Raw genomic sequence first — 20,381 nt, 5'->3', positions numbered from 1 at the left:
CCTCAATGAAACCAACCATCGGATCCCCAGTGTGGGTTCCTGCAGGCCCCTCCCTCCCCAAATAAGGGATCCGTAGTCGGCTCCCTGCCACATAAGTTGAATCATACCTTTTTCATCTTTAATGATTGGCTTTATATCTTTTTCTTCCTTAAAAGAGCTAGAGACAAAAGTGAATGTTACTCACATGGGAACAAAAGGAGAGAGAACTAAATTAAAAGTATGGTATGTGCTAAAAACTGAATACCTACCAGAAAATTAGTCTGAAATAAAATCTTAAGACACCTTTGCAAGCTTCTCTAGGAAATCTGACCCCCAAAATACGATGTCAGATTCTTAAAAGTCAATTGCATTTAGCTGAAGATAGCAGTTAACGATTTAAGAACACAACCATAGTAGGTTGGGAAAAAGAAAAGGAATAGATTCACCCATTAAAAAATACACAACGAGAAATAAAACATGGTTCAGAAGTAAGCTACGACTGCATCAGTCTGGCTGGCCAATTGCAGAAAAAACAGCTTATGTGTGTCATTAAATGACCAATGGAAAGGAGATAGCGTCTGGTCTAAAACTGAGAAAAAACAAACCTCATTTTCTGATCAGCGCCCTCACTGGCTGAGGACTCTTTAGGAGCCGGAGGGACTTCATTACAAGCTTCAAAAGCAAACTTCTTCACGTCTTCTTTGCTATCTCTGGGGTCTGGGCTTGAGGCTTCCGGGGGCGCTTCCGCGGCCTCCTCGCTAGAGGCTTCCGTGCGCTCGGAGGCTTTACTACTCTGCTCAACCGGCTGCTCTAGCCCTACAGGCTCACAGTCCGTCCGCGCGCCACCGCCTGGCTGCTCCACGGGCTCCCTTTTCACTACCGCTAACAGGGTGTCTGCCCTGCTCGCCTGAGCTTGCGCTGTTGACTCGCTGGCCAAATCTAAGTCACCCTCCTCCGGGTGGCCGCTGCCAAAAAGGTCCTCTTCCTCCGCAAGCTTTCTGTCTGGCCCCACGCTACTTGTATCCTGTGCCAAGGGCTGCTCCAGCTCGGAACCTTCTTCTTTTACTGGCTCAGATTTACAAGTTTCCCCCAAAATGTCGAGTATTTTCTCATTTTCTACGGATTTAACAGGAATAGAATGGCACAAGGTTTAATTACCAGGGAAATAAAGCAATCACAAATGCGGAACTGGCACGGCTGCCACACTAACACGAAGAGAACCGCTAGCTACACAGAGATTGGAAAACCCGCGGGTACACAAAGTTACACCGGTTACACTACCTGCGCTCCAACCGACTGCTACAGTAAGCCGCTACGCTACATGGAAGAGAAAAGGCCCCCACAGATTCAAACACCTACAACCATGTGGCTGCTTCTCGACAGTCTTCCTCGTGTTTTTGTTCAAGTGTGGGTCTTCAGACTTAGTTTTCCAGAGTCCAAGGTGCCGAACCAAATGCGATCACCGTTCGATGACAGCTCAATTTCCAAAGCTTCTTGCAACTTCTTTTAACGGAACAGTCCGATCCGCAAACCAGAAACTCTTCCGACGGCGGGAGATAAACGCAGTCCAGAAGGGGACTAACACGTTGGAAATTTTCCTGAAGAGACTCTGTTTCCTCTTCGGGAATCCAGTCACTTCTCGGGTTATGAGTGCCCTGACAACCGCTTTATCCTGCCTTAACTGTATTAATCAAAAAGACTGCAGCAAAATATCACAAGATCTGTTTCATGTGTAGAAACACATGGAAGAATCACCGGGGGAATTACTTAAATGCCCCTCTATGCGGTGAGAGAGATGAAGATCATCGCTACATCTCACCCAATAGATTCGACCTCCAGAAACCAGAAGGGCACTTCCACAGATCTGGTGATACGACTGGGTTTCCAATCTCTGATCCTTGTACGATCTGGATTGTCCACCATTAAAATCATTTACACGACCATACACAGCTTAGAATATATAGATAGATTGAAAAAAAGAGTGGGAAAACTTTCAAACCATTAACTGTCGTGTTTCTCTTATCAGTACCTGGCTCCAAGAGAGCTTCTTCAATATCCTGTTTTAAAAAAAAAGAGAAAGAAACCCATAAGGCACTTAAAAACTGAGCAAATGTATTTCCCTGGCAGACACAGCTTCAATCACATGCGAATCAACTTTTTCCACTCAAAACGACCCTATTCCATTCTGGGAGGATTCGGTGAGAGGCCCATTTTGTTGCCCTCTCCCTGGCACAGCCAGGTAGGCGGCAGTGACGCTCGGCCTGTTCCGTTCTCCCTGGAGAGTCTGGTAGCCCCACCCCCAACTAGGCTGAGCTGGCGGCCTCTGGAGAGAGCAAAGACAGCCACAGCGAGAGGTCACACAGACAGCAACTGTTCTATATGTCATACCAGACCTGAGAAAGCTCTATTTCTCCCCAAGTAAGCTGTGATTTATAACTGGAACCTGTCAACAAAACCATCTGTTCACCTCTCTCAAAACCTTCCCGACTGCCCATCGAACTTAAGATGATGGGCCAGGAGGGGAGGAGTCAAGATGGCGGAGAAGTAGCAGGCTGAGACGACATCAGGTAGCAGGAGATCAGCTAGATAGCTTATCTAAGCATTGTGAACACCTACAAATCCAACGGGAAATCGAAGAGAAGAAGAGCAACAATCCCAGAAACAGAAAATCGATCACTTTCTGAAAGCTCCAACAATTGACTGCTTTCCTCGAGGCGCGACCACAAGCCAGGGAGGCGGGGCTGTTGGGCGCTTTGCTCTGAGAGCGCACTGAGGAGCGGAACCCCAAGCTCTCGGCTCCTCCGGGCCGAGAGATTGGGAGGCCGCCATCTTCATTCCCGTCCACCGGAACTCTACGGAAAGCGCTCAGGGAACAAAAGCTCCCGAAAGCAAACCGGAGCGGATTCCTTAGCCCGGCCCCTGGCAAGGGCGGTGCAATTCCACCTGCGGCAAGGACACTTGAGAATCACTACAACAGGCCCCTCCCCCAGAAGATCAACAAGACGATGGGCCAAATCCTTTTCCTGACCCACAGACTTGGGCAGCCAGGCCCACCCATGTCGGCGGCCTCCAGCCCTACATTCAGCCAGTCTCCCTCCTGGCCCACCGGTGGGACCTCAGTTTGGGTAGCGCTTCCTCTGGGAGCATCTACAGCCCAACCCCTTCAACTTCTCCCTCCTAGTTATTAACTCCGTCCCCACTAGAATGCAAACAGTTAAGACTACTTGTTTGGCTCCACCTCTTACCCCAGGCACTCAGCTCAGCATCAGCGCTGAACGGATCCTTCTTACACAGACACACGCCCTCTCCCCCCAAGGAAAACCAAGCACCCGTGTCGCGTCTCCAGCCCTGTAGCACCAGAAAGGTCACTTACCGGAGGTACTTTGAAGTCCAGTGATGAAGTGTCCAAAGTGTTCTCGAAGCCCTCCCCATCCACCTGAAAGACAAAAACAGAGAACCACTTAGCGGAGACAAGAGCTGTGAGTGCCAGACCGACACCTCACCAGTTCCCGAGCAGCCTACGTGTCCACTCCCCTCAAGCACCCACCGCCCCCTGCAAGTCCACTGCCGGTTGTCGGGTTTCTGGTGGCCTCCCCGCCTGCTCCAGGGCTGGGCGGCACAGCACCTCTGAGTGGTCTCCCAGACAGCAGGTGCTCGGTTGGCACTGGCCCAGGAATATGCACACTCCGTTCCCAGGAAGCGTCTGTTTGTTGGCGGTCCACACATGCAACCCAGACACAATTTCCGGAGCAGAGCTCAGAAGGAAAATGATAACCTTCACACTTCCCTGATTTCACTTGGTAACAACACTTTTAAAAGTAACAATAACCGGGGGGGGGTGCCTGGGTGGCTCAGTGGGTTAAGCCTCTGCTTTCGGCTCGGGTCCTGGTCTCAGGGTCCTGTGATCGAGCCCCGCGTCAGGCTCTCTGCTCAGCAGGGAGCCTGCTTCCTCCTCTCTCTGCCTGCCTCTCTGCCTACTTGTGATCTCTGTCAAATAAATAAATAAATCTTTAAAAAAAAAAAAAAGTGACAATAACCGGGAACTTTTATCTACTGTGCCTTATTTAAAACATTTAACTGAACTACTATCTTACGCGTCACTCTGTTTGAGAGCTTTTTACTTCTTAAAGTGAAATACAAAAACTATGCCTTCCCCAAATTTTTTTTTTTCCCTCTTCCAGGTTTGAAGCTCATGACCTGGATACTTCGATTAACCAAGAGGTAAGAAACCAAGTCCGTGCTCTGGAAATAATTAACACACAGCAGGACTGTACCGAGAGGCCAAGGCCAACAAGACTGTTACTCATCGTCACCCTAGGCTGAGGGCCAGTGGTGTTTGGAGTTTGTGATTTTTGACCTTTAACGTTTAAAGTCCAGTCCGAGAGCACTTTTTCTTCCCCTCCCAGTTTCTAAAAAAAAAAAAAAAGACAGCGAGAACAGAAAACCAAACCCAAACACAAAAAATATCAAGGAAACTAAAAGGCTGAATGCACTGATAGTAGGATTAAAATGCCAACTGGTTTTAGGATGGCCACAGAATTCTTCACTAAATGAAGCAAAAGCTCGAGAAAGCAACATCGGTGATAGAATTCAAGTCCTCCTTTATGTACAGGAACGTTAAGAGTGCTTTTTCCCCCCCACAGGAGGGGTGCTTCCGAGGGCATGAGTACTTTCCCTCACTCGTGTCTTTTAACATAACCATCTAACCTTGCGCCTAGAGCACATCCTAAAAAAACCATCAGGAAGGGGCGTCTGGGTGGCTCAGTGGGTTAAAGCCTCTGCCTTCGGCTCAGGTCATGATCCTAGGGTCCTGGGATCGAGCCCCGCATCGGGCTCTCTGCTCAGTGGGGAGCCTGCTTCCTCCTCTCTCTCTGCCTGCCTACTTGGGATCTGTTTGTCAAATAAATAAATAAAATCTTAAAAAAGAAAAAAAAAAACAACAACAGGAAGACCCGAATGCTGACATGATGAATTGTTTTTGGTTTCCTGTTTTGCAAAGGAAAATACTTTTACCAACAATGTCAGCCTTTTCCGACTCATGCTGAGGAAGGGCCTCTCACCCTTGTATCAAACGATTCCTCAGGACCATTGAGAAGTTAGGCGCCAGCTAACACCTGACTTGAGCGCCATTTAAACAGACATCATTTACCACGAGGCCTGAGACAAGGACCCTGTGTTTATGGTGACCGCTAATGGGGTGGTGTGCCACCTAACCGCCAGCACGCGCTCACTCCTGTGGCGGCCCGGGAGCACCGAGTCGTCCCAGGGCTGCCGGCACCTTTCCCCGTGTCCTCAAGTCACCTACAGCGTGCTCTGTGAGCTGCGCCGGGAGCTCTCGCCGTCGGGCCGCCATGTATTCTTTGCTGTCACAAAGGGAACCGAGAATGCTGTCAGCGCCGTCCTCCCCAAAGTCGGGAGCACTGCTATTCTCAACTTCGCTCTCTTCCAACACACCCACATCCATCATGTCGAGGCTCTGCAAGCTGTCTAAACCTGCATCCATATCCTCCTGCCAAGAGAACGGAGGGCGTCAGCGACGGGTGGCTGGTCACGGAGCTCCTGCTAGCGTGTCTGCCGTGGACGCCACATACCTGCCCGTCTCTGGAATCTTCTTCCAGGCCGTTGTCTTCTGTACCTTCTTCCTCCATCTTTTGTCCTGATGACAAAATAATTTTTTAATCAGATAATACTCAGGTTCTGGCCTACAAAACGTGAGTACCTTTTATTCTAGAAATCCGCCCAGTTAAGGGCATGTGCTAAAATGTCTGAGGACGAACCAAAAACATAACCCATCTATCCAGAAACTGTATACAGCCCAAACATTCAAAAGGGAAACAAATCCCCACAGTGCGTTCATGTGTGGGACACCAGCTGTCCTCAGCAGGGGAAGTGGAGGGGAATCTGGTGATGACTGTTAACATTTCTGGTGTCACAACTCGGGGATGCCCCCAGCAGCTGGTGGGTAGTGACCAGGGATGCCATGCGACAGAAGAGCGCGAAGGACAGCACCCTGCTGGGAAGAATTACTCACCCCCAACTTTCAATAGCACCGAGCTTGCAAAATACGGTGGCCCACCACACAATGTCTTACAACTTAAAAAAAAAAATTATGGGGGTGCCTGGGTGGCTCAGTGGGTTAAGCCTCTGCCTTCTGCTCAGGTTGTGATCTTGGGGTCCTGGGATCGAGCCTCCCATCGGGCTCTCTGCTCGGCGGGGAGCCTGCTTCCTCCTCTCTGCCTGCCTCTCTGCCTACTTCTGCCTACTTGTGATCTGTCAAATAAATAAACAAAATCTTTAAAAAAAAATTATGCTTCTAAGGAGTAATGATATGGGAAAATGCTCACACACACACACACACAAAAGACCACAGAGAGTAGTTCCGCTTTCATTAAAAGGCGCATACACATATGGATGCAATCAAGGATAAAGACGCCTTTCTAAAATACACACATGAGAACGACTCAGGCAGTCACCAACAGGGGTTAAAATACAGGGTGAGAACATCAGAGATGATTTTATTTTCACACGCATACTTCTTACGTTTTCTAAAGTACCTAGAAGTATGGTTCCTGTAATTTTTTACAAGAATTTTCTCTTGAAATTTCTCAACTTTCTCTTGAAATGAGAAAACCACACCAAAGGAACATAGATCTTTGCATAAAGACCCAAACTGCCGTGTGTACACTGAAGCGGTCTCTGCACCGCCATCGCGACACTCACTCAAGATGTGTGGCTTTACTGTGTGTCAGGCACTGTGGCCTCTCCGTCACTGTCCCCCACAACACCAGCAGGCTTAGTAGCTGCATCTGACACACGGGCATTTGGTTCACCTCTTAAAAGTGGTTCTAAAAATGCGTGGCAGCAGGGGCGCCTGGGTGGCTCAGCGGGTTGAAGTCTCTGCCTTCGGCTCGGGTCATGGTCCCAGGGTCCTGGGATCGAACCCCGCATCGGACTCTCTGCTCCGCAGGGAGCCTGCTTCCTCCTCTCTCTCTGCCTGTCTCTCTGCCTACTTGTGATCTCAGTCTAATAAACAAATAAAATCTTTAAAAAAAAAAAAATGCGTGGCAGCAGCATCCACATTCAGGGCCTGCAGTACCCAGGATGCCAACAGGACAGATGCAGACCACAAAGTGCCCTAAAAGAGGGGGGGGGAATGACAAACACTGGCCAGAGAGGTCCGGACCCCAACTCCAAGGGCCTGGTTTCAGTAACAAAAGCTGCAGGGGTAGGGGACCGAGAGGCTAGAAAACCTAATCCAAAATTACAATCTGTCCAAACACACCCACAAGGTTCAAAACTTTTGTCTGTTTAAATGAGCTAAAGAGGGGAAGTTCCCTTGTCTCATCCTGAAGTTTTTTTTCAGAAAATTTAACTTATTTTTTACTTTTACATAACCTTGAAGACCTAGTCCCGACCAGGACACGGCAAGGGTCCAGTGCTTCGTGTGACTAACTGTGTGTCCAGACTGCTACAGAGTAACATTCCAGCTCCACCACCTCCACCAAACAGGGTCGGGGCCACCTGTTTTCTCTCTGTGCTTTTGGTGACTTCTCAGAAAAAAAGGAAGGGGGAAGGGACCAGTGCCCTTCTTATCCCGCTACAGCTACCCTGGGACCGACATCTCTTTATACCAACAAAAATAACTACTACCAAAGCTTTTTTGACAAAATGGTAAGTCCAAGTGGTTTTACCGTCACGTAAACTGTAACCCAGACATTCAGACATGCACTACGAGCCCTTGGCTGAGGTTTGGTTTGTCTAATGGTGCAAAGATCCCCGTTAAGAGCCAAGAACACTTTGATCAGTGAGCCTTGACGCTCCCAAGTTTTAAAGGAGCGCCTACGTTAGAGACTTCCACTAAGAACTTTTAGATTGACAGATACACATCTCTCGGCCTCCACTCGCCTGACTAGTCAGCGCTTATACTCGACCATTACAAGATCAATAAAAACAGATCGATGGATTAAAATTCAGCTTATAACTCCTTTATACAACCTAATTAAAAAGTTTAACCTTTCAAAACACATAGAAAGCTTTAACGAATGACTCACGTCAAAGTCCTCCTAGGAAACCACTCATAAAAGATAGACTAAAATTACCGGAAAGGCTGCAAGTTACTTTTCCCTTTCTAAGCATCTGTCCTCCACTGCCTAAATTTAACTCTTCTTCAGATGAACAGGGTACGTCCAGCCGTGACAATTTCTGTGTTGGTCCCTTTCAAGAAAATAATCCCCATCACACGGAAGTGCCCAATTATATCGTCCTTACCCATGTAAAAACGAATAAGGATGAAAACCAAGGAGGGTAACGAGGTTTCAAAGTTTTATGGGATTAAATGATTCCAAAAATAGCTAGTACCATCCACACACAAAAATGAGCCATGAGTCTATGTCACAAAGTGAATAAACCTTGAAAACACGCTCAACAGGATAAGCAAACACAGAAGACCACATACCGCGTGACCCTATTTACATGAAACATGACGATCAGTGACACACTGCCAGAGGCCACACACAGGAGGGAGAAATGGGGAAGAAGTGCTAAAAGGCACGGGGGCTTCTTTTTGGGGTACTGCAAATGCTCCAAAATTAAATAGTGTTGACAGTAACATAGCTCCGTGAATGTATTAAAAAGCAATGAAGCGTACTCTGTAAATGAGTAAATTCTATAGTATGTGAACTATACCTCAATTTGAAAAAAAAAGAAATCTCACTGTGGGGCGCCTGGCTGGTTCAGTGGGTAGAGCACGTGAATCTTGATCTTGGGGTTGTAAATATGAGCCCCACATTGGATGTAGAGATTACTTAAAAATAAGACCTTAAAAACAAAACAAAACAAAACAAAAAACAACTCACTGGTTTAAAAAAAAAAAAAAGGCTGGGTGCAAATTCTCCAACAATCTATTTTGGATCCTTAAGATACTGAGTTCTACTCTGTCTCAGACCGGTGTCATTTTCTTTGGTTTGAAATCTTGTTTTTTGAACTTCTAGGAAGGAAGCCACGTAGTGTATTTGGTTGCTCGGGGCAGCTTTAAGAGTGTGCCTTACGCTGGTTCTTTCTGAATCCCAACGACAAGAGCCAAGAGGTCTCTAACACATGTTTCAATTTTAATTTACGTAGCCACTTGCACAACTCTCTACTCCTTCCAGCACTCCTGACAGAGCTACGTGTAAGGCAGTGAAAACCAAGCCTATTTGTTAGAGGGGAACAATGAAGGCCAAGGACATTTTCCTGCCCCGAAGGTCAGAAACAGTGTTAAAAAATTCGATCTGTAAGTAAGTTCTCTACACGCTCAGGCCTCCAGCGGTAATAAGTACGTGCGGTTACCTTTAATATATCTCTTTGTTGTCCTCTTGCTTGTGGCTTCCAAGGCGACACCAATTTCATCAGGATCCTGCCCTTCTTCCTTAACCGCCTATTAAGAAGAGATGAAACTTTACAACACCGTGGAGAGCTGCGGGGCACACACTGTTCTTTGTTAAGTAACGACTCCCCAGCAAACAAAGTCAAACACTTCCTTGCAAAGAGGAGTAACTCCCGTCCTACTATCTGAGCTGCCAGCCCAAAAGGCACGGGATGAACCCAGCGCAACTTGGTTCTCTCCGGGCCCTAAGCACAAAAGACAAAGGGATGGGTGAGCTGGGGCTCCAGGGTGCAGGTCAATGTCTAGTTCCAAAATGGCCCTTAAACTAGAACTTGCCCAAACCTCCACTTTAATACCGATAACCGTCAAAGAGACACCGCACTAAGTCCACCATCTGTAAGGCTGCGCGGGGTTCCACAAGCCATGTTTGACCTCTGGGGAGAAACCCCACCCAACAGACTGGGTGGTGGTGTGGGGGGGAGGCGGGTGCTGCTCGGCGCCCTCCTCCAGACCGGCATAGGACTGGGCGCTCAATGGTAAACTGGAGCTAAGAGCTTGCTCCGGCCGGACAGTCAGCAATCCCTCCATACTCAACGCGGGGTTGAGCGCGGCCGGCTGGGGCATGAACACCGGGAGCGGGGAGATGGACCAACACCTGAGCCAGCGCGCGGGGAGACATCTCAGGTAGAGCGAGGCGCACTGCAAGGCACCAACCAGGAGAAGCCCTGGAAGAGTGGTGGGGGGGGGGGGGAGGCCATGACAGGAGCGAAAGTCCTGGAGTGGGAACAAACACAAGCCCCACCCCTTTAAGATCTCAAAGGCTCTTCGTTCCTCCGTTCCCCAGGGGAGGAAACTGAGGCGCGGGGAGAAAAAGGCACCTATCCAAGGTCACAGAACCGAGTCTCCGACCGGAGCCCGGAAGAAGTCCAGGCGGCCACTCGGCGGCTAAAAGGACGCGCTTTCAGCACTCTCGAGGCGACCAGCTGCGAGGAGGAGCAAAAGCAAGGTACAGAGAGGCGTGGTGACGGGCCAAGGTCACAGAGCCGGGCCCCCCGGTCCCCGCAGGCTCGGGCCGGGGTCGGTCACAAGGCGGAATGGTAGAGGGGGGCCCGCGTCCGGCAATCGCGCTGACAGGCCGGCACGGGGGCGTGCCCCGGCCTCCTGCTCCAACCCGGGACGTCGAGCCGCCTCACCTTCTTGAGCCGCTCCATCAAGACGCTCTTGTTGCCGCCCGTGTCCAGATTCCGCTTCTTCAGCTCCGCCCGCAGGTCTATCACCCGCAAGTCACTCAGCCGCCGCGTCCCGGCTTCCGAGGCACCCGATCCAACAGCGGCTGTGCCAGAACCCGACTCGCCGGACCCTGCCAGCGTCTCCGCCATCCCAGGTCTCACGGCCCCGCCACCTTCTTCCCACACCGCCGGCGGCTGTAGCGGCTCTGAGCACAAAATGGCGCCGCCTAAGAGGAAAACGCATTCGCTTCCTCCCGCCCCGCTTTCCGGCCGCGCATGCGTGCCGCACTTGCCAGCTTTCTTAACAGCACGCGCGCTCGCGCGTCGACCAACCGCACGTTCCCCACCACAACGCGCAGGCGCCGTAACTGCAGCACGCATGTGTCACGGCCGTTCGCGGCGGGAGGCCGGCGAGATGCAATGCGCCTGCGCAGTTCCCTTTTAGTGCTCACCACGCATGTGCAAATGCGACCGGCAGCGTCGGCTCCGCGCCGGGTGCGCCTGCGCAGAAGCGAGGCGCGCCAGGGCGGCTGGAGCGGTTCCCTCGCAGGCGGCGCCATTTTGTGCTAGGTGCCCAGATAAAACCGGCCCGGTTCTGTGTGAAGTGGGCGGCGGAGCCAGGGTCCCTGGAATGGCGGAGACTCTGTCAGGCCTAGGCGATTCGGGTGCGGCGGGCGCAGCGGCTCTGAGCTCTGCCTCGTCGGAGACCGGGACGCGGCGGCTCAGCGACCTGCGGGTGATCGATCTACGGGCGGAGCTGAGGAAACGGAACCTAGACTCGAGCGGCAACAAGAGCGTTTTGATGGAGCGGCTCAAAAAGGTGGAGCTGGGGCCCTGCGGGGGCGGGCAGGAGGTGGGAAGGGGGTCCTGGCGGCCGCGACCGGGGTCCCCTGGCCTCGGGGTCCGCCCCCGGCCCGGTGTGGGGCCTGCGTCTGGCCTGGCGCTCCGGGCTTCTCCCGGCTCCTCCCGGGCCCACGCGGGAGCTCCCACCCCAGCGCGGCCGGGGTGCGAACCTCAGCGCAGCCGTGGGGAGAGAACAACATCTGGGCGCGACCCGGCGACGGCGCCGCGGCCTTGCGGTGGAGGGCGGCGGGGCACCCAGGCCGAGGGCTCCTGTTCTCCGCGCCAGCCACCGCGCCGCGCGGCCTTCCTCTCAGGGGCCCACCCCAGCCTCCAGAAATGACGGGAAACCCGGAAGCCCTCATTTTCTGGGCCAGGTGGGGGGACTCGGCCAAGGTCACACGGCCGTGGCGACGGGCCGGCCGCTTTCCTGAGCCCGCGCTGGCCGCCGGGCTTCCCCTGGAGGTTCCGCCGCTCGCCGGCCCGTTAGGGTGGACGCACTTCGAGGAGAGGGGCTGGTTTACCGAGCGACTGCGCCGGGAGCATGTGCAGAGGTTAAAAAAAGAAAACGGCTTGTGGACTCGCTAGTCCCGGGTCGGGGAAGTAACGCGGAAAGGGAAGCGCTGTTTGCGGTAGCGAGGGGCAACGTTGAGAGACCCGGCGGGGGCCGTGAGGACGGCCGCAGGGCTTCGCCGGGAGGCAGGCAGGCAGGGCGCCCGTTCTGGGGTCTGGCCTCGGGCCTCTGCCGGGTCTCCGTGGCGCGGACGACGTCGGACGCGCTCTCGGCCTGTTTATGCCGGAAGGAGCCGCAAAGAGCGAGCTTTCGTGTTAGGATGAACCGGGCTTGGCTCGCTGCCTGGCGCGAGAGACGCGATCGTTGTCACAATTCACTTTTTTTTCTCTCTGTGCCTCCGTTTGTTCTGTGCAGCAGCAGGACTCTGGTCCTTGCCGTGAGGGTTCTGAGGGGCCGGTGCGAAAGCCTGAGCAGTTCATTCAACGTTCGGGGCCTTCTGCTTCCCTTTTCCCGTACTCTCTCGTTGGCTTCTTCGCTTTTCTCCCGTTTGCCTTTTCTCATCTTGGGGCTTGGGTGTAATCTCAGCCTCGGCCACCCCCAGCCCCTGCAGACGGTGTGACTTGTGACTCTTTCCACCCTCCTGGCTCCCCGGCCACGGAGGACCAGGGCATTAATTATTACTGATTACCATTAAGCCGGAGTGTAGGGATTGTTTCTCATTTTTCGAATGAGGAAGCTAGGGCTCGGAAACGGGTTGATGAGCCCAGAGTCAGTGGGGCTCTTACAACTTGAGCTTGTGTTTGTTTCACTATGGATACTAACTCCCTTGGCTCACCTCCGGGCAGGTAGTTCAGCGAAGATGATCTAGAAAAATTGCTGGAACGTTGAGGGTTTCCACCAGGGCCTCCAGTCAGCAAAGTGAAATTGGGGCTTTTATCCTTTCTACTCACAGCCTGCAAGCCGGCAAAGCGGATAGGATGGCACTGAGCTTTCCTGTCAGATTGGTGGCTGAGACTGGTGTGTGACTTTAGGGAGCCTCCATCACTGTCCTCTTCGAGCCATTTTTCATTTCTTCTCCCTGTTTTCATTTTCTTAGGGGTGTGGTCATAGCACGTAAATATCAGCAGCCTGTATGTTTACTTGCTACTTTACCCAAGTGAGTTTAGAATTACTGATTGACTTTTTCTTTTTTACTTCTACCATCTAGTTAGTGTCCCCTTTTTTGGTCATTTTTCCAGAAAGGGCAAATGAGGAGAAGGTGGAAGGAGCACAAACAGTAGTTTCCCGAGCTCTGTAAGGATGACTCATAGCCCACAGGTCTCTAGGGATGATCCTGTAAACACTGCACCCAGAGGAGACTTACTGAGGGGCAAAATGGTACACCTTCTGTCTGGAGCAGTTCTCTGTTCTCCTAGTGGTATTCCAGAATCCTCTTTTGCCAGGAAGAATGGGACAGACATTCTGGTTGTGCTTTCCTTGATTCCAGAGTAGAATTCCCAATTCCTCCTCCTCACCCTGGCTTACGGAGAGAAGAGAGATTTTTTTTGTTGTTCCTGGTACAGATCAGATATGGAGCGTCTAAGCCCACAAATTCACAGCTCTTGCAAATTCAGACTTCCACGCTGAGAAACTCCTGGAGATCTGAAATTTCTGAAACCGTCTGCAAATAAAAGATTCTATTTGAAGGGGGTTTGTACAGAATTCGTACTCTTAGGATAATGCAATAAGAAGAGAGAGGGTTATCGGTAAAAACTAAACGCAAAGTCCAGTATCCAAGAATATCACTGAGAACATGCTCTGTAGTCATTTGCTGTGCACCTCCTTGGTGCCCCGCGCTGTGCCGAGTGTGGGTGTGGGCTGTTCAAGGGAACGATGAGCTCTTGGGTGGGAGGTGGGGCTTACCAAGAGATGGTTTTAATTTCGTACCCTTTCAGGTAAGTCCCCTACTGGTTAAGAGCAAGACCTTTGGAGTCAGTCTTAGATGTGCAGGATCTGGTAAGGTAGTACAGGTCATGTCCAGCCTCATGCCTCACACAGTACGATCTCAGCCGAGTGAGTGTAAGTATCTGTGCAGACAGTGCCAAGTGTAGGCATGGCATGGAGAGGGAGTCACAGTGGGTCAAACAACACATTGCTGGGTAGTCTCGGGAAAAGAGTGTGCTTTTTCCTTTCTGAGTTCCCTTGGGTCCAGGAATAGGATGATCTAGATGGTGGTGATGTTAATACCAAGAAATAAGTTGACTCCAGAGCCACTGTTCCAAGGGAGAGCAAGACAGCAAATGGGTAGAGGGAGGCCCTTTCCAGATCAGCAACCTGAAGTTTCTGTGAAAGTCAAGTCTGTGTGCTGCCCTTTTTGGTAAACCTTTTTTTAATCTTCTCTCTAGGCGATTGAGGATGAGGGGGGTAATCCTGACGAAATTGAAATTACCTCTGAAGGAAACAAGAAGACGTCAAAGAGATCCAGCAAAGGTATGAAGGATTTTATAAGCACTGCTAATGTTGAGAACTTCCTTCACAATTATTTCCTTTGCTAATGAGCCTGTTTACTTGGCCGTGTTTGGGGTCTGTGAACTACCCTGTGAATCCAAAGGGCCTGGAATGAAGCTCTGCGTTTCCTTCAAGATCTCTCCAGTGTATTTTCTTTTTCTGGTACTTAGGAATTCTGACAGGATGGAAGGGGTGTTTGCATATTGGTTCATCAGGCTCTCAGCAGCCCTTGTTTACCAAGACTTTAAACCTTCTTTACATAGAGAGTACTTAGGGTTGCTTGGGTCTCCTATTTCTGACTGAGGAATGTAATTTCTCTTTTAAATACCACTTGGCTGAAAGAGAGTTGTCAGTTTCACAGACTTTGCTTTTAAAATTGCCTAGTGCATAAGTGCTCCAATCCACATGGCAGCAGTGACCTTTACCGTCTGACCGAAATCTCCCATTTCCCTCTTCTCCCCTTCAGCCTTCCTCTACTGCATCCGGGGCTTTAGTCAGGTGCCAAAGATGTGCTTCCCTTTCTTGGTCCTCTTTTGCCTAGGCTTCCGTTCTCTGCCTACCCCTCTCCCCATGTGTCTGCAGTCAAGTCCTTGTTCATCAGCAGACGACCTGTGATCCCCCCAGTAGCGACTCCTCCCACCTTCAGCCCTGTGCAGTCATGACCCGGTTCCTTAGGCATTGCTTTTTTTTTTTAAAGATTTTATTTATTTGTCAGCATTTGCCGGGAAGCGCACAGGCAGGAGGAGTGGCAGGCAGAGGGAGAAGCAGGTTCCCCGCCAAGCAAGGAACCCAGGTGTGGGACTGAGTCCTAGGACCTGGATCATGACCAGAGCCAAAGGCAGATCCTTGACCAACTGAGCCACCCATGTGCCCCGGCTTAGATCTTGCTTTAATGCTAATGTCACTCTGCCCCATGTTAATGAGATTGTTGGGGGGCAGGGGCTCTATCTTTCTTGTCAGTCTTCTTTAGTATTTATTTGTAATTTTATTCAGTAACATTCAGCTACCGTTTTAAGAAAGAATCAGTTAAAACTGGACATTTGAACTGTCCTAAAAGTTCTCTTGGTAATTGGTGGCTTTGTTGCGTGGACCCCACAACAAAATGAAATACTCATATTACCTGGCCAGTGGTGAAGAATTGGGTTTGAAATGTCTAAGGGGCAGGGACCAAGGTCAGCCACACTGTGTCCTGTAAGCTCTTGGACAACAACAGTCAGGCAACCTCGCTTTGGAATGAAGTCACTTCTGTGGTCCCTAGTACATTGTGCATTTTTGGCTTTGCCCAAATAAACGTCTTTGCCAGGGTAAAAGTGCTGGAAAATCCCAGAAAGACAGTCATACTGGTAGAAAATAGAGCCTCTTGGCCTCCTCTTGTGTTTTACTTTCTTTTTGATAAAAGAAATACTTGTTTTAAGTGTTTTGTTATGTTTTGTTTTGTTTTTTTTAAGTACAGATAGGCATTAAGTAAGGCAGTGGTAACCCATTATTAGACTATTCTGTGTGTATGCAGTGTGTATGCAGTCTTTTAAAAATAAATATATAGAGGGGCGCCTGGGTGGTCAGTTGGTGAAGCATCTCACTTTGGCTCAGGTCATGATCCCAGGGTCCTGGCATCCAATCCCACATCTTTGGGCTCCTTGTTCAGCAGGGAGCCTGCTTCTCCCTCTCTCTCTGCCGCTCTCCTTGCTTGTTTCTGTGCCCGTGTTGTGTGTGTGTGTCTTTCCTTCGCTCTCTAAAATAAATAAGTAAATAAAATGTTTGGAAATGTAAATATGTAAAGATGTGTATACAACCATGCACATGTATTTTTCTTAAGGAAATAGGTCTTAGTTTACAAAATATTTTTTAGATTGCTTCTTTTACTTTCCACGTTAAGGACATATTTCTGTCGTACCTTAAAGTATAAAAAGATTTTATTCTTTTTTAAACAGTTTAATTGTAACTTTTCCTATCAGTGTACCACAGTTTAGCTCATCAGTCTCCTTTTTTATTAAACTGCGGAGATTTTTTTTCCAGTTTTGACTTGGCATTTCCAGTTTTCAGTGCTGCCATGAACCAGAAATGTCTCTGTGTAAAGAAACGTATTTTTTGATTTTTAAAAAAAATACTTTATTTGAGAGGGGATGAGCGAGAAAGCACAAGCAGGGGTGAGGGGCGGAGGCAAAGGGAGAAGCAGACTCCTAGCTGAGCAGTGAACCTGCCTGGTGCAGGACTTGATCCCCAGGACCCTTGGATCAGAACCTGAATCCAAGGCAGATGCTCAACTGACTGAGCCACCCAGGTGCCCTATTTTTTGATAACTTAATTAGAAGTAGAATTATGGGGTCAAGGATATTTGCATTTTGAAATAGCTACTGACAAGTAGCTCTTCCAACAGGCTGTGCTGGCTGATATCTCCACCAGCACCAGGGAGAGGGCCGCCTATTGAAAGTCTTACTGAACATTGAGGATTATTTTGTTAAATCTATGTTTAAGGAGAAAACTACTATGTTTATCTGCATTTGTTCACAGGTAAAGTGTTAATTTACATTTCGTTACAGGTTAAACTGCTTCTGGTAATTGGCCATCTGAACTTTCTGAACTGCCTTTAATGCCCTTTGCATACTTTTCTGCTGAGTTCGTCTTACTGATTTTTTTTTTTTTTTAAGATTTTATTTATTTGACAGAGAGAAATCAGAGCTAGGGAGAGAGGCAGACAGAGAGAGGGGGAAGCAGGCTCCTGCTGAGCAGAGAGCCCGATGCGGGGCTCGATCCCAGGACCCTGAGATCATGACCTGAGCCGAAGGCAGAGGCTTAAACCACTGAGCCACCCAGGTGCCCCTCGTCTTACTGATTTTTGAGGGCTTGCTCTCTAAAATGTCGCAATTGTTTTTCCTAGTTTGTCATTTGACCTGACTTGTGTGTGATGTTTTGGTCCTTTGAGTTTTAATCTTTAATACAGGCTGTACTGTCAACCTATTCTGTATGGTTTCTAGATTTTTTTTTCAAAGACTTTATTTATTTATTTAACAGAAAAAGACACAGAGAGAGGAAACACAAGCAGGGGGAGCGGGAGAGGGAGAAGTAGGCTTCCCGCAGAGCAGGGAGCCTGATGCAGGGCTCCGTGCCAGGACCCCGGGATTGTGACCAGAGCCGAAGGCAGCCTCTTAACGACTGAGCCACCCAGGCACCCCTGGTTTCTAGATTTTGAGTTGTGTTTTAAAAGGCCTTCCTTGGGGCGCCTGGGTGTCTCAGTCGGTTAAACACCAACTGTTGACTTCATCTCGGGTCGTCATCTGCAAGTAGGTGGATGGGGGCTGGAGCTCCGCGGCAGGCTGAGTGCAGAGTTTGCTGAGATTCTCTCCCTCCCCCTCTGCTCCTGCACATTTGCACACACTCTTTCTCTAAATAGATAAAAATCTTTTTTTTTTTAATGTTATTTTTAAAAAGCAAAAAAAAAAAAGAAAGGTCCTTCTTTGCTTCAAAATTATAAAACGTATTCTACGTTGTAGAGTAATATTTATGGTTTTTTTTTTAATTCGGATGTTTAATTCGTTTGGAATTTACTTTTGCATGTGCTGTGAGGTAGGTAGGGATCAAAGTACAGAACATTTCTGTCTGTTTCTTTGTGCCCTTTCCCAGTCACACTCCCTGAAGCCCCCTAACACCTCACCCCACTCCAAAAGAAGTTTGTTGTGATGACTTTCATGATGAATTAGTTTTGTCTGTTCTAGAACTTCATGTAAAATGGAACCATTCAATATGAACTCTCTTGTGTCTGGTTCTTTGTTTGGCGTAATTTGTTCTATTCCTGAGCATTACAGTACATTTTGATATTTGGTGGGGCGAGTATGTACGTTCTACTGTATTATTTTCAGCAGCCTGACTACATTTTAGGAAGAGTTTAATGAAAATAAGTTCGTTCTTCTGACCCGCTTGGTGAACAAACTGAAAATACCTTGAAATCTGCATACTGATTATTGTAATCACAGTCCCAGAGTGTGTATCAGGCAATCTTGGCACTTCTCCAGAGTAGTTTCATACCAGGAATCTGTTAAGCATAATCTTTTTTAAAGTAATTATCAGAAAAGCAAACCTCACTGGCAAAGTGAAGTTGGTCTGTTTGCTTTTTAGCTCTTACCGATCCTGTGCTGTTTGTCTGTTCTGACACTGGTTAATCGTAAGGAAAAGATGCAAGAGTCAAAAATTTTTTACGTGTCCTTTATCCAGCCTCCCCAGATGTTAGCATTTTACTAAATTTCTTTATCCTCCCACCACCTCCTTATGTATGTTTTGTTTCATTTCTGAACTATGTAATAATGATAGGCTGGCATGGACCCCTTTGGCCCACAAACTTCGTATCACCTGGCAGCAAGTATATTAAGGAGCCCTAGTTAATAAAAATTGAGGCATTAACATGGATACAGTTGCCTAAACTGAGATCTTTAGATGTTAGGTTCTTTATTGCTCAAAAGGAAGAATAATCCAGGGTCATGCATTGCGTCCAATTGTCACCTGTCCCGGGGCAGTTTCTGAGACTTCCGTTGTGTTCCTGTCTTGCCAGTTTTGAAGCGTACAGACCATTTGTTTTGAAGGCAGGTTTCTGAATTGGGGTTTATTTGTTCATTCATTCATTTTTTTCCTCCTCTCATTAGGTCCAAATGAAACACTTTTGTCAGCAGTTCCACAAACATTGCTCTCCCTCTGTGCTCTGTTCCTCAGCATATCCTCGCAAGGCACATGCTGTCCAGTTGAGTAACTGCCTGAAAGTGCTGCTGGTCAGGTTTCTCCACTGGAAAGTTACTCTCTTACCCTTTGTAATTTTATCTCTGGGGGAGAAACTGTAAGACTTCTCTAAATATCTTGTTCATCCTCCACTAGTTTTATCACCCACTGATTATTATCCATTGGTGATTTTCTAAATTTATTATCCTATCTACATTTCTTAGTTGGTTTCTGCTGTAAGGCGTGACTCGCCCTTCCCTATTTATCAGTGTGAACGTAGAGAGTCTTACTTTGTTCAGTAAGTTATAAACCTTTGCGATGATTATTTTAATGTTCTTATTGTTCCAGTGAGAGCCCTTCAGGCTGACTTGTGTGTCCTTTTGACGTATCCCTGTCCATCTTCGAGCACCTTCTTATGTTCTGGCAGAACAGAGCATTCCAGTCTCTTGTACTTCCTGCTGCACCTTGGGAATCAGCCATTTCTTCTAGGCTCCCCTGTCCTTTTTTGTGGAGAGTGGTACCTTGTAGGCCAGTGCTGGGTGTGTAAGGTCTGTTGGACTGAATAAGCCTCATGAAATTAAATCCTGGCGAAGCAATCGAATTAGCCAGTGACATCTTCAGAAATGTGAAAAAATAAAGCTCTGGCTAATATGAGCCGTATACCAACTGAGCTTGCTAGCTAGCTAGTTAAAATTGTTTACTAATGGATTGTCTTGGATTTTGGAGGTGGCAGTCATACTTGAGACAGAAGCAGGATGGATATTAAAAAAACACGTTTAGTGTTCTTGAATGGCAAAATAAAAGTAAAAGGAAATATTTAAGACCTGTGACATGACTAATTTTGAGATTTTCCTAGGCGTGAAGATCTTTCTAGAAAGCTGTTGATCAGCCCCAAGCTGATCTTAAAAGAAAGTGCATAACAATAACGGAAATTCTGAATAATCAGTGACATAGAGTTGCTCTCGTTTTACTAGTAGGTTATCAAAAGAGTGGGAAGTTTGAAGATTTGTTCGTCTTAAAGGTGGCATTGGGGTTGCCTGGCTGGCTCAGTCGTTAATGCAAGCAGCTCTTCATCTCAGGGTCGCGGGTTCAAGCCCCACGTTGGTATGGAGCTTACTTTAAAAAAAATATATATATATATATGGTTTTTAAGATTTTTCTTATTTATTTGACAGATAGCAGGAGAGGGAACAGAAGCAGCGGGAATGGGAGAGGGAGAAGCAGGCTTCCCGCTGAGCAGGGGGCCCGATGCGGAACTCGATCT

The 20,381-nt window shown here is 48.6% G+C and overlaps 2 protein-coding genes across 5 annotated transcripts in view; one reads left to right on the top strand and one right to left on the bottom strand.

Annotated features, from left to right (window-relative positions):
* Positions 1–10,820, bottom strand: part of SAFB2 (scaffold attachment factor B2) — a 32,211-nt gene extending 21,391 nt beyond the window's left edge. For all 3 annotated transcript variants that reach the window (XM_080801698.1, XM_080801697.1, XM_080801699.1), the window contains exons 1-8: positions 10,537–10,820; positions 9,307–9,394; positions 5,571–5,635; positions 5,285–5,488; positions 3,353–3,415; positions 2,009–2,036; positions 585–1,095; positions 108–157 (exon numbers count right to left, since the gene is read on the bottom strand). In XM_080801698.1, the coding sequence (XP_080657824.1) occupies positions 108–157; positions 585–1,095; positions 2,009–2,036; positions 3,353–3,415; positions 5,285–5,488; positions 5,571–5,635; positions 9,307–9,394; positions 10,537–10,722 (1,195 nt within the window). In that variant the 5' untranslated portion in view covers positions 10,723–10,820. The remainder of the gene's footprint in view (positions 1–107; positions 158–584; positions 1,096–2,008; positions 2,037–3,352; positions 3,416–5,284; positions 5,489–5,570; positions 5,636–9,306; positions 9,395–10,536) is intronic.
* A 256-nt stretch (positions 10,821–11,076) lies between these two features.
* The window catches only part of SAFB (scaffold attachment factor B), a 35,742-nt gene continuing 26,437 nt past the window's right edge, over positions 11,077–20,381 (top strand). Inside the window, exons 1-2 of one of the 2 annotated variants that reach the window (XM_080809368.1) lie at positions 11,077–11,392; positions 14,311–14,395. In XM_080809368.1, the coding sequence (XP_080665494.1) occupies positions 11,204–11,392; positions 14,311–14,395 (274 nt within the window). In that variant the 5' untranslated portion in view covers positions 11,077–11,203. The remainder of the gene's footprint in view (positions 11,393–14,310; positions 14,396–20,381) is intronic. The other variant, XM_080809369.1, reaches the window with a different exon arrangement.

This window comes from Martes martes, assembly GCF_963455335.1.
Source record: "Martes martes genome assembly, chromosome: 1".
In the NCBI taxonomy this organism is placed as follows: Eukaryota; Metazoa; Chordata; class Mammalia; order Carnivora; family Mustelidae; genus Martes; species Martes martes.
The sequence above is the reverse complement of the archived record's forward strand: the minus strand, read 5'-3'. Positions and strand labels throughout refer to the sequence as shown.